Genomic DNA, 12,820 nt, shown 5'->3' with positions numbered 1-12,820 from the left:
GGAGGAGGGTTATCCATGTAGTTTGAATTGGGGTCGACCCCCCACATCTCTCTGTTTGGTTCCCTGTGAAACTCGATGTTTTTTATGTCCTATTTCTACGGTTTTGTTGTCTCCCAACCCCTTTTTAAAATGTGATATTTCTTGGCATTGGTATTGCTGTTTATAACAGTGAGGTTTTGGGTGAATTTGGCTGGGCTGGCACTCTCCCGTGCTGTGATCTAACCGTGTGGTTCAGTCCGCAGTGGGATCTTCTTGGGTTTGTCCAGTTCTCATCCACCAGCCTGTTCTCCTCCGGCTCCATCTTTCTTTTTCCTGTGTCAGCCCTTGCAGCTACCAGAGTCGGAAGAAACCTCCGGCTTACATCTGACCCTCAAACTTGAACCCACTTTGACAACTGTGTGAGCTGTTTCTCGAGATAAATCCCTTTCTATAAATATACATATCAGGCATCACTGGTTTTGCTTCTAGAGAGAGCTCAGCTTCCCACGCGGTTCCTATTTTCTTCTATTCATTCAACGCAGGAACACGTACTACGTGTCAGGCACCGGGCAGGGCTCTGGAAAAATGAGTGTGCTTTTAACTAATTACAGTATGACGTCAAAAGGACTAAAGCAGAGATGATGGGGGCTCAAGGAATCTCGATAAATGGCACCTCTCTTGATGGCCTACCTGGAAGTGCTGGGGAAGAAAGGCCTGGCGATCTACTTCCTTGCAATTACAGACTTTGAATATCGTAATAGAGCACCGTGCTACTCCGAAAGAAATGACATCGCTGTGAGTCAAAATCCACTCAGTGGGGTTGGCGATGGGTTACAGGTGGGCAGATCACCCCGTGCCTGTCAAAGAGAAAGGGGAACTGACATAGGATATTGTCAGCGTGTACCTACCTGGTCCTGCCCAAGGAAAGACCACCCACCCCTCCCCCTTGAGCCCCGAGCTTCCTGGTTTCAACCAGAAACTTCCCCTAGGTGGGAGGGGTTGGCAATTGTTCTCCAAACCTCTTTCCCAGTTCTGGGCACAGCCAGATTGCATTCCTAAATCAGGTGTGTCCCTGTGACTCAGGCCTGCGGGATGGAAAGTGGGCACAAGAAATGCAGCACACATCAGTACGTTCCCACCGTAGTCAACTAGATAGAGCCCGCGCCCAAAGTTATGTCGATCCAGAATGGCAGAAAGTTCTTAAGAAGGGATCATCCTGGATGAGGGTGAGCCCAACGTCCAACCCAGAGTGTCCTTAGAGGGTACGCCAAAGATTGACAGTGGAGAGAGCCAGGAAGACAGAGCAGAGATTGAGGTGATGTGGGGGGTGACCCCCTCAAAGCTGATGCTCATTTGTTTTTTATGTGAGGGGATAGTGCATTTGGAGTTCATTCGACCAGTCAGCCTGCTAATCAGCTTTCTCTGTAGAGGTTCTGAAAAGATTGCGTAATGGTAGACATGCGACATGAAAAGCCAGCTTTGTGGCAGACAGGGGACTGGCTTTTGCTGCCATGACAATGCACCTGCTCATGCAGCCATCTCAGTGAGCCAGTTTTTGGGCAAAAAATCAGCATGCCTCTCTTGCCCCACACACTTTACACACCTGACCTGGCTCCATGTGACTTATTTTTGTTTCTGCAATGCAGGGGGACATGAAAGGGCAGTGATTTGAGGATGTAGAAGAGGTAAAGAAAAAACGAGGGAGGTGCTGTTAGTCATCCAAACAGATGAATTTGAAAAATGTTTCCAAGAATAGAATCTCAGATTTGCCAAATGTATTAAGTGTCGTGGAGCGTACTTTGAAGGTAATAAGGTTGTTTTGTGGAAAAAAATTAAATACATAACTATGGGGGTAAAAAATCCATTTGAGGGGGGAGCAGTATGCCCTCCTAGATCGACAAGCCAAGGAGGGCCAAGGACTGCTTGCAGTCACCTGCAGCTGGAGAACAGCACGGACCGTTTCTCCCTCAGAGAGTGGCGGAGGGACCCACCCTGCTGACACCCTGATTTCAGACTTCTGGACGCCAGAGCTGTGAGGCAAGAAGGGTTCGTTGCTTTAAATCACCCAGTCTGTGCGAACTTGTGAGGGTCGCCCTAGGAGACTGGTGTGCTGCTGAAAAATACTCTTGTTCATTCACTTTGTGGCTGGCGTTGAGGCCACGGGAGCCTGGGCTCCTGGATCCCTGCTCCGAGGAGCATGGCGAGGGAGAAGCCGTGCTGCTTACAGGACACCTGTTTCTTGGATGAACCGGTTACCGTGGCTGATTCACGTTCACTCATGACCCCCTCCTCATGAAGTCATCCGTCAGCGTCTTGGCTGGCACAACCACCTTAGGTGTTATTGAGTGGGTTCTGGTCTTCTGCAAAACCACGGGAAACACTGCTGGGGCCTGCACCATCCCCACAATTGTCCCTGGGACTGAGCCCATGGCTGCAGCACCGTGTCCATCCATCTCCTTGAGGACAGTCCTCTTTCTCCTTGCCCCTCCACTTGAACAGGTAGGATTTCCCCCCACGTCCAAAGTAGGGGAGACAACGTCTCGACAACCTTGCCTCTTAGGAGTGCTCTGGCCATCCCTCTTCCAAGACAGATTTGCTGTTTGCTTTGGTAGCCCATGGTACTTTGAATGTTCTTTTCCAGCACCACAAGTCAAACCCATTGATTCTTCTTCAGTCTTCGTTATTTAATTCTCAACTTTCCCATGCGTATGAGGCGACTGCAAATATCTTGGTTTGGGTCCGGCGTCCCTTAGTCCTCCAAGTGCCATCCTTGCTCTTCAACATCCTTGATTTTAAGCCATGCAGCATGCCCTCGGCTCTGTTTGCACAACTGCCTCTTCTTCCAATCTTAGAGAATTTATCACTTCTGTTCTGTCACTTGAGAAACTAACCATCTGTGAAAAATAAAACCACAGAAACAAAAAACGTGGGAGTCGAAAATCAGACTCACCCTCACAAATAAAAAGAGATCGACCCGGAAGGGTGGGTCTGACCTGCACTCAGCCAAAGGGCGGCATGCCTCATCAGCCGGGCCTCCCCCAGAAGGCTGCTGGAGTCCCAACAAGGGAGCTGGTTTCTCTGAGAACACGCTGGGAGTCGGAACTCAGCCCCACCCAGTGTCGGAGGAGATGAGACGAGAGCTGGAACATCAGCGACTGAAAAGCATTGGGAGCCCTCTTGGAAATCTTGCTCGATCGCCTTTGAAATCAGACTTTCCTTCCGCCATGCTCCACGTGGTGACAATTCCAAGAATGACATCAGGTTACTGGTCCCCCTGATGGCAGTTGGTTCTTTTCCATTTTTTAAATGATTGACCGATCTATAAAAACGCAATAGTGACCACCGGTACTGGAGTAGCCCTTGTGGCATTGCTTCACATTTTAAAATTCTAAATTTAAATCTTGGGCAGCAGGTCCGCTGAGTAGTAGAGGCTCCATTTCAGAGACCGGGGCCATGACCCCGGCAGCATCTTTCACAAGGCCACTCTGTTTGACTGGCCAGTGGCAGGAAGGACACAAAGCTTGTATTTATCTTTTCGATGGGACAGTGCCAGCTAAAAGGGTGCCTTTTTGAACCCAGCATTCCAGGTTTAGAGAATCTAATCAGAAAAACGGCTGCTTCTTCCAAAGCTTCCCATCGGGGCCATTCTCTTTGCTTTATGTCCCTTGTAACTTCTCAGCGTCACTCCAGAATCCCTTCCAGGTTTTTCCTGACCAGTGGAACTTGAAAAAACAAAATTACCCTAGGAGAAAAACATTTTTTAAAGATCAGCTATCAGATGTTGGGGATCTTGAGGTATGTTCTGCCTCCCACTGAGTGCCTCACTGTGGATCAAGGCCATTGGTCAAGGGCAAACTAGGATGGTTGGCATCCATTGAGTAGATAACCATGGCTTTCGAAATCTCTGTCAAGATCAGAATGCCAATTGGCAGGGGAAGCTTAAAACAACAGACAGCCCCATTGAGCTTTATTTCTTCCGCTGGAGCAGCCAGCCAAAGAGGAGACGGTTATGTTCCTTTGTGACTCTGAGCAAGCCACTGTAGCTGGGCAGAGCGGGCACACGTGTGGACGGAGAGTCCTCTGGGGAGGGAGAGGGTGTTCTTGGGTCCCTCGTGCTGACCCTCGCCCCCCCGGGATTCTGAGAGTGCCTCAGTACCAGTTATTTTAGCCCACGCTCCATAAATCATCTAATATGGGGCACTTTATCAAGAATTATCAAGAATTAGCTCGAGGAATTCACTCAAGCCAGGGTCCTGACAAAGAGATCAAAGGGGACTCAGTAGACTTACAAACTCGGTCGGTCACGTTTCAAAGGTGTCTAGGGTAATTCTACTCAAGCTGGCCTCGATAGCCTTAGGATGCGTGTCCGTGCCCTAAGACGGTCAGCACGTGGCCCTGAGGTGATGCTGTGTGCTGTCTTTCCCATTAGGTCGGCCTACGGCCATCACTTTGACGGTCAATGGGTCACCCAAGTAACTTGATCTGTAGGTAGACGTGAGGGAGCCCTGGGCATCCAAAGTCTCTAATGTCCCCCAGTTCTAAGCGATGTCCCTTGATCAACCTGGGTGGTTCCCCTAGGCAGAGATTCCAATCTGTTCACTGTCGGGGGCACGTTCCCAGGCAAGGGTGCTGTGACAGTGCCAACGAATGCCCGCTATCCTGCTTCCCAAGGAGTTTTGTATACGTCATCTGAACGTGCGTGAGCGGCCCCAGGAGCCGAACGAGCGCGGTGTGTGTAGGCCCATTTTGAAAGGTGGATGCTGAGATCCAGAATGAGGAAGCAATTTTCCGAGAGTGGGTATCGATGAAACTGGAACTAGAACCCAGGCCTGTTCCCTTGATCAGTGCTCTTTCCCCGATGCTTTCTCCCGGGCACGGCTAGCTGTCTAGAGAATTTGAGGTAGTGCTATTGGAGGATCAATTCTAAATTGTTTTTCTTCTTATGCTGGTTATAAATTGGCCATAGAAATGCCAGGACTGGGTAAAATCAACGGCAGTGCAGTGAATTGTTTAATATGACCCTTCTAACCTCAGCCTTTTTAACTCCCACCAAGTGACTTGTGTTTTCCTGATGGGTCTGGGCAAGAAGGTGGGGGAAATACGAAGAACATTATGTCATTAACAATGAGTGGTTGTGGCCAGGGTTCATTGTGATAGGCATCCTGCTGGGCGTAAAATCAGCCACCTCAGAAGCAGGCAGGGCAGGGGGATTTGCTGCCAGCAAGAGAGAAGAGTCAGGAACGGCATGCATCCTTTGGACCATAAGATCCTTGCATGTGAAGTCTCCTTGATTCAAGAGGCAGCAGTGACACCAGGGGAGCAGCAGCAGAACCATGTGACAGAACATGACCGGAGACAGCAGTAAACCTTCCAGGCTGCAGAGTTGAGTGCTTTGGGGCAAGAGGGTGGCTCTCGGAGTGCCTCTGGGCACTTCCTTGAGAGAACTGGGTTTGCTGACCCATGGAGCTGGAGTGGAATACCTTCAGATGGAGGCTTATATTGGAGTGGCACGCCCTTTGGGCGGCATGTATTGGCAGGCCTCAAAGCTTTTTAACATCGCCGAGTAGGGCAGAGGCCAGGCCACAAAGCTGAGAGCCAGAGAGGCCTGTCTGTGGGCACCACAGACAAGACGTTGTTTTGTCCGAACAACTGTATTCTGAGCATTTCTCACCTGAATTGTAACCTGTGAACTTCCTGAATTAACCCCATTATCACGAGTACTGTCTGTGAGTTCTGTGTGGCCAGGGAACAGACTTCTAGAACCCAGCAGAAAAGCATAGAGTCCTGTGAGCGACAGAGCAGGCACCAGAAGACATCAGAGATCCCTGGAAGACTCAGGTGCCATCTCTCGACAGATTTTTCTGAGCACCTATGCTTTGCTGGCTGCCCGATGTCCCTGATGGAAACCTCCCCTGCTTTACTCCCGATGCCCTCCCGATCAAGAAGGCAGGTGAGGGCAGAGGTGACTCTTCTCCGTGGTCCAGGCGGAGGAATTAGGGCCACACGCAGGGTCTTTGTGAGCCTGTGTGCCCATGTTGTTCCCATCTCTTCTCCGCCCTGCTACACACGAATCCAAGAGAGCCTAAGTACCGGGCACTCTGCCATTGGGACGGTGACGTCCATGCACCACAAAGAAGGACGGGAAGGTTTTGAAAGGCAGTCTGGAGTTTCGTAGCCTTCCCGGCATCCTGCAAGTTACATAAGAGCATCCTAGTTACTCTCCCTCCTGCATTTCTCACAGCTTCCTCTTGGTTGCATTTTCTGTTTGACCACTTGGCGGGGGTAATGATTCTTCTGATAGCAGAAAATGCCAGGTAAATGGGTGAAGGAAGCCTTCCTGGTAGAAGTAATAGCATGTGTGGAGGTCCATAGCGTGGCCACAACAGAGTAAGAAATCAGTTTGTTCAGCCCACTGCAGTGGCGAGGGAGTTCTTGACCCGTGGCCCAACTGAGCAGCACAGGAAGTCGATATTGTCAATGAATAAACCAGACGCTGTAATCATCCTGCGGGTATGCTCTGGTGGCGCAGCGGTTAAAGCACGGCTCACAGAGAGGGTCAATGGTCCAAATCCACCCATTAGTCCTCCGGAGGAATTAGTAAGGAAACCCTATGCGGGACAGTTCGACTCAGACCTCAGCATTGACTCTAGGGCAATAGTTGTTTGTTTGTTGTTCATCTTTCTCCTCTGAGGCACCAGGCTCCTTAAGTAAGTAGTGGCTTTCTAAAATCAGTGCAAGAAAAGATGTCACACACCTCTCTCTCTCACTATTTTATATTATATCTTAAAATGATATTTTTTTATATTTGAGGCAAAATAAAATATTAAACTTAATTTTTGAAAAAAGACCTTTTTCATGTGGCTATTAGAAAATGTCGTTATACATATAATTCACGCCCGTATTTCTGTTATCTTGCACTCTCCTAGACTATGTGAAGGCATCCTATCCTTTATCCTGGGAGCACTGGGAAGTTTGGGGTGCCTTTTAAACAGAGGAGTGACATGATTAGATTTGCATTTCCCAGGACTATGGTGGGAAGATCAGGCAGTAGGAAGATGAGGTAACACCTGAGGGGAGCAGGTGGGGAGAAAGGTGTAGTGGTTCCGGTGAGAGTGGCTGGGATGGGAGGCCAATGAGTGCCCAGCCTCATGCCAGTGTTCAACCGTGAGCCAGACTCTAGGTCAAGGGTGATGCCTGGACGCTGTAGAAACCATTCTCTTGACAAAGGGGTCACAAAGCAAAATGAAATACAACTACATCATACGCCGTGGCCAGCCAATCTTCCTCTGAGCATGGCTTAAGCACCAATGTGCTTCTTACATTTAAGGCATCACTAAACAGTCTGAGTTCATTTAAGTTCTAGGGTGAGCAATCTCTCGCTGTGTAATGGGTCAGGCTGGTTTTCATCCGCCACAGCGGGTCTCCTGGTTGCAATTACTCATGATGGTGGTCCCTTTCAGTGCTACTTAACCAGGTATCGCTGCGGGCCAGAGGAATATAGAGCAAGCCCCAAACCCTAAAATGTAAGTCTAAAAATTAACACATGCAACAACCAAGTCATAGTCCGATGATTTTCTTATGTCGGAGTTGAACTGTAAATTTGAATGAAATGACCTATCCTAGCTGTAGACTTAAGAACCTGAAAACAAGTCATTTACTCAGGAGTTTTAAGAAAACAAGTTTCGATCATTTTCACCTCATGGCTCCTTTTCTGTGGGATCCAGATCTTGACTGAGTTCACCACTCAGCTTAGGGACTTTGGGTAACTGAACTTCTCTAACACACACACAACACCTTCCGTACGGTGTGCACTGATGAGGTGAGCACGAAACAATGTCAATGAAGTAAAAAAACAAAAAACAAACACGACAATGTATTGGCTTCTTAGAACCACCTGGCTCTCAGGTTATCCTAATAACTATACAGATGCTATAAATGGGAATGAGGCCCTTAGGGAAATTTTAAAACAAAGCCATTGGATAGTACACCTAAAGCTAGCAATACCAAGGTTAGAGTGAGTTTTCAAAAAATGCGACCAACCAGTGATATATATATACCAAAGGAACTTTTTTATTGTAAACGAGATATAAAGTACAACAAAAGAAATATTGTGCAAATTCTAAGAGTCACAAGGATTGTTTTTAACTAAGCAGAAACTTTTTGTTTTACCACCGTGTGTATCATCCACTATACAACAAAACATAACAGAAATACTGTTCACTAAAGCGAATGTTCCAATAATTTGTTGACCCATCTAGTGCTGCATCTCCCCCAAACGCCTAACAAGACGACCTTAGTCCACTGGTAATAGTCACTTTCTGCTTGCACCTGTCACAGCCTCTCAGCAAAGGACACTTTACCGAAGACAAAGCCATCTTTCTCAGAGTTGGCTGAGCTTTGATAGTCCTTCAGAATAAATGCTTTCATCCTCAGGTTTTTTTTCCTACACAAAGTGCAATGTATCTTAAGAGTCTATGGGAAACACACTGGTACACAATTTTCAAGTCTACACAAGAAATGGCAGGCAAACTAAAGCCCAAAGCATAATAAAATGACGAGAGTAATTTGTTAAACTTTCCAAACAAAAAATGCCACCAAAAAAAAAAAAAAAAGTTGCTATATATCTCAAAGCAATTAAATTAATGAGGGTTCCAAATCCTTCGGGCCCTCCGTAGCAATATACAGCCAGCGCTCAATTCCAAAGGTCAGGAAGAGTATAAAAAAATGCTCGTTCTAGATGTAGTTAACAGCTATGCCCACAAAGCTGACTGCAAGGACTAGGAATAGTAAACAAGAGAACTCTCGGAAAAGGTGACGGCGTATTTGCAACGGATACAAACTACTCTGGCAATCCCGTCTCTGTACCGTAATGCTGATTTCCGGTCTCTTACACTCTTGAAACCAGTGCCTTTAGAAGAATCACATTGAAAAGTTGGTCTCAAGTATTAACAGCAAAGGGAGGTGTCATAAACCGGGGAACACAAGTTCAAAATCTGTGCTACCTCTGCTGACCTCATCTGAAACCTTCAAAAGAAAACAGCTGAAAGAATACGGGCTCTCTCATCTCTGATGTGACAAGAAAGGAAGCCTGCTGTTCTGTGACCTGCCTGTGGCCCCAGCACTCTGCTTCTCTCACGCAGGCCAGGCCTTCACCCCAGACGGTGGGTGGGACTCCTGCTCTCGGCCCACCCTGTGGAGGGCCACAGACTTGCAGTGGAAGTGTGTTTTGGTTTTTTGTATCACCACTGGCTTTCGGCTGTCACCCAAACTTAGTCCTGACTCTCCACCTTCTGACCTATCACTGCGTGGGAGCAGGGGTTGAAGGTGGAGCAATGTCATTTAACTTGCTCACTTCCATCTGCCAGTTTGGGAGCTTCTTGGCAGACAGGTGGCGCCGGGCGTGCTTGGTCAGGTGGTCACTCCTCATGAAGCGCCGGTCACACATGGGACAGGCGAATTTCTTCTCCCCTGTGTGGGTCCGCCTGTGCCTGGACAGTTCATCAGATCGTGCAAACCGCCTTTCACAACCTTTCCAGCTACAGCTGAATGGCTTCTCTCCTGAAACAAAGAAATTCCGGGCATCGTTACTGTGTTCACTGCCATCTGAAGGTCCAAGCTCTGTTTCAAGTCCTAAAGGCTAAGTAATGAGCTAAGGCAAATTAATAAACTCTCAAATGAGTATTAGATGGATGGCACTACTTGACTTTCAACCATCAATCACATGAATAAAAATACTAAAAACCCCAGTTTCCCAACTTCAACTGTGACACACCTCAAAGGTACACTATGATAGAAGGACCTAGCCAGCCATCTAAAGAAGCGTCATTTGAGAAGTGGGAGGCCCTTGCTCTGGTGAACATCATCTAGTGAACTGGCGCGGAAGGAAGAGCTCTTCCTTGACACATCTGGCTTACAGTGGTGCTCCTAAGCTAGACTCATATTCCCCTAAGTGCCCCAAAGAGAAAGAAAGACATGGTCGGGTACCTGTATGTGTTCTCATGTGGGCCTTCAGATGAGAGCTTTTAAAGTACGTCTTGCCACATCCCGGGTGGCTACAGATGTGACTTCTTATCCTCAATGAGTCAATCTGTGGGGTGACTTTCGCGGCGGAAGCAGCGAAGCCTGGAGCAGGGGCGATGGGAGAAAGTCTGGTGCCGTTGGGGCTCACTACGGGGGGCTTTGGGTTCTGGACAACTGGCTGGGGCACGACAAACATGACGGCCCCTTTGGGCACCTGAGTGCCCATGAACACAACGGGCGGGCACACAGCTGGCGGCTGGCTGGGCGGAGTGCTGGGAACAACTGTTGTTACTACAGGGTTGCTGGCGGGGAGGGGCACCATCTGGCAGATGACCGGCATGGGCGGCGGCACTCCCCCTGTTGGCCCTGCGGCAGGTGGAGAGACCAGCACGGACTTCTGCTGCGGCGAGCCGGGAGCTGACTGAGAGCTACAGGTGACTGTCTCTGAGGAAGGAAAGTCATAAAGTGCAGCCGCCCGGGCCTTCTCGGCAGCGTCTGCTGCTGCGCTCCTCTCACATTTGGATCGGCTTGGTGACACAGCTGCACACGGCACGTTCTTTCTCGCTGCCTCGACATTTAGGTGGGTTTTTCTCCGGAAAGAACTGTCCTGATAGTTGAGGATACTGGCGACTTTCACGGGGCAGGACCGGTGGTTACAGAGCTGGGCGTCAGCCGTATGACGAATCACACTGGTCGCCTGAGCCTTGGGGAGCTTGGGGGCTGGTGCAGGAGCCTTCTCTTCCTCTTTGAAAGGGGCAGCAAGGTGAGGCTTGGGAATGTCTGGGAATGTTTTGAAGTGTCCAGTAGATGGCGCTGGTGCCATCAGATTGGACACCTGAGAGGGTTCAAAGTCGGAAGGACTGTAAGGTGGAGTCAAGCACTACAGAGGAGAGAAATACACAGGGGTCAGCAAGTAAAACTTGTGTTCATCATGCAAATCACCAGAGACGCTCTCGTTCACAGTCACCTTAAAAACAGGAATACTTACAAAAGCTGGGATTGTATGAAAGTCGGGCGTTCCTGGAAGCAGATTCTCTTCCTCTGACATGTCAGACACCGGTGTCACCGGTCGATGTTCCATGTATTTCTTCTTAAAATCGGACTTCCAGCTGCAGCTCATGGACATGAGTGCTTCCACAGCTTCAAAATCACTCTTCTCTGCAGCTTTGTTCCAGGAATACCTTTCGGAGATCATTTCCACCCTTTCCTCCTGCAAGAACAATGGCAAAGCTTATCAGCATATTCTTATTCATACAGAGGCATGGATATTTTCTTTTTTAAAAAATGATTTACACAGCCTTCCAAATCAAGTGCTTTCATCCCTACTTTTCGGTATGAACTCGGATATTTTTACTAGAAAGAAAGATGACCATGGACCAAATACATCATCGCATGAAACCTGCATTTTGTGAGCCAAAAGAAAGCATCTAAGCGTTTTCTACTCCACCTACAAGGGTAGCTACTTATAGCTGGGGCCAGACCACATAACTCAGGAAGCGTGCCACAAACAAAAAGGTTCACAGGCATTAATTCCGGACAGAGGGGGAGGAAAACAGTCCACAACCTTCTGACAAAGGCAAAGCCTCATGGGCAGAGCTCCCACCTGCTGACATGGAGCTGACCTTTGTCAAGTCACTCTGCACTCTGATAAAAAGGACCAGGGTATAAATGATCTTCAGGGCCTTGTACAGTTAGATTATTAGAAACATAGAACCACTCAGTAACTCGATTATGCTAAAAGAGGTCATTGACGTTTTATCAGAAAAAAAACCAGTTCCATTCAGCCTCACGTTTGCCATGCAAAGCAAACGTAGTGGATACAAAAACACAACCTAATTTTACGCTTGATCTTAGCCAAAAGCCCGAGAAACTATGCTAATTTTAATATTCTATCCATACTTTTCAACAACCCTGCAATCGATTTTAATCCTTTTAAAGAACTGACTACTGAAGTAACAGCATGTGGTTGCAACTACTGGTACAGCTGGATATGTAACGCTTTATATTAAAAGTTCTTTAAATTGCATTAAAAATGGCACTACCCACACCCCTCCCACACTAAAAGGTGTCCAATTATCTTGGTCAACGTAGGGAATTGTATAAATATACCGAGGGGGAGAAAAACCCATGCTGTACATTGGAAGATTACTCTCAACGCTGGTTTTGCAAAATGCATTATGCATTTGTGTTGAAATGTTAAGAAAACGAGCCACTGCTGTTCATAAAGCAGTTAACAATGCACTTGCATAATCGCGCGGGCCTTTATGTAAGCCGCGATGGACAGCGCATGTATGAGTGAAAAGCCGCCTCGAGTTGCTCCGGCGAAGAAAGGGGAAAAAACGAGAAAGGAAGGCAGAGGGAGCGTGAGCGGTGAAGGGCAGGAAGAGAAGCCAGGAGGGGAGGAAAGGGAGTGGGGCGCGAGGCAGGAAAGGGAAGCGGAGGCGCGGGCGGGGGCGGCAGACGAGGGGCGGGAGCTAGGGGCAGGGGCGAGGGCGGCGGCGGGGGAGATCCTCGTTGGCGGGGACAGACGAGTGGGGCCGCCCTAACCTCAAAGAGGCTCGCGGGTGAGTCACCGGGAACATTCCTCGCCACTCGCACGTCCCCACGCTTCTGCCATTGGCCAGCGGACGCGGATGCCCGCGCCCGGATTGGCTGGCCCGCGAAGGGTGGGGGCGGGCGGGAGGAGGGGGCGAGGCATGTGAACAAAGCGTGATCAGCGGCTGCACCGGCGGCGCTGGAAACGTGAACTGGGAATTGCCGCGCCGTCACCTTTCACCTACTTCCTGAGCCGCGAGCCCCCGCCCTCGCGCCGGCCCCGGGG

The 12,820-nt window shown here is 48.9% G+C and overlaps 1 protein-coding gene across 1 annotated transcript in view; it reads right to left on the bottom strand.

The window, feature by feature from the left end:
* Positions 1–8,027: 8,027 nt before the first annotated feature.
* The window catches only part of KLF10 (Kruppel like factor 10), a 6,182-nt gene continuing 1,389 nt past the window's right edge, over positions 8,028–12,820 (bottom strand). Inside the window, exons 2-4 of the mRNA XM_004697450.2 lie at positions 10,988–11,209; positions 9,964–10,879; positions 8,028–9,537 (exon numbers count right to left, since the gene is read on the bottom strand). Coding sequence (XP_004697507.1) covers positions 9,278–9,537; positions 9,964–10,879; positions 10,988–11,209 — 1,398 coding nt within the window. The 3' untranslated portion in view covers positions 8,028–9,277. The remainder of the gene's footprint in view (positions 9,538–9,963; positions 10,880–10,987; positions 11,210–12,820) is intronic.

This window comes from Echinops telfairi, unplaced genomic scaffold, assembly GCF_000313985.2.
Source record: "Echinops telfairi isolate 266 unplaced genomic scaffold, ASM31398v2 ScPeMD7_1;HRSCAF=3_0, whole genome shotgun sequence".
In the NCBI taxonomy this organism is placed as follows: domain Eukaryota; kingdom Metazoa; phylum Chordata; class Mammalia; order Afrosoricida; family Tenrecidae; genus Echinops; species Echinops telfairi.
Note: the sequence above shows the minus strand (reverse complement) of the source record. Positions and strands in the feature narration are given on the sequence as shown.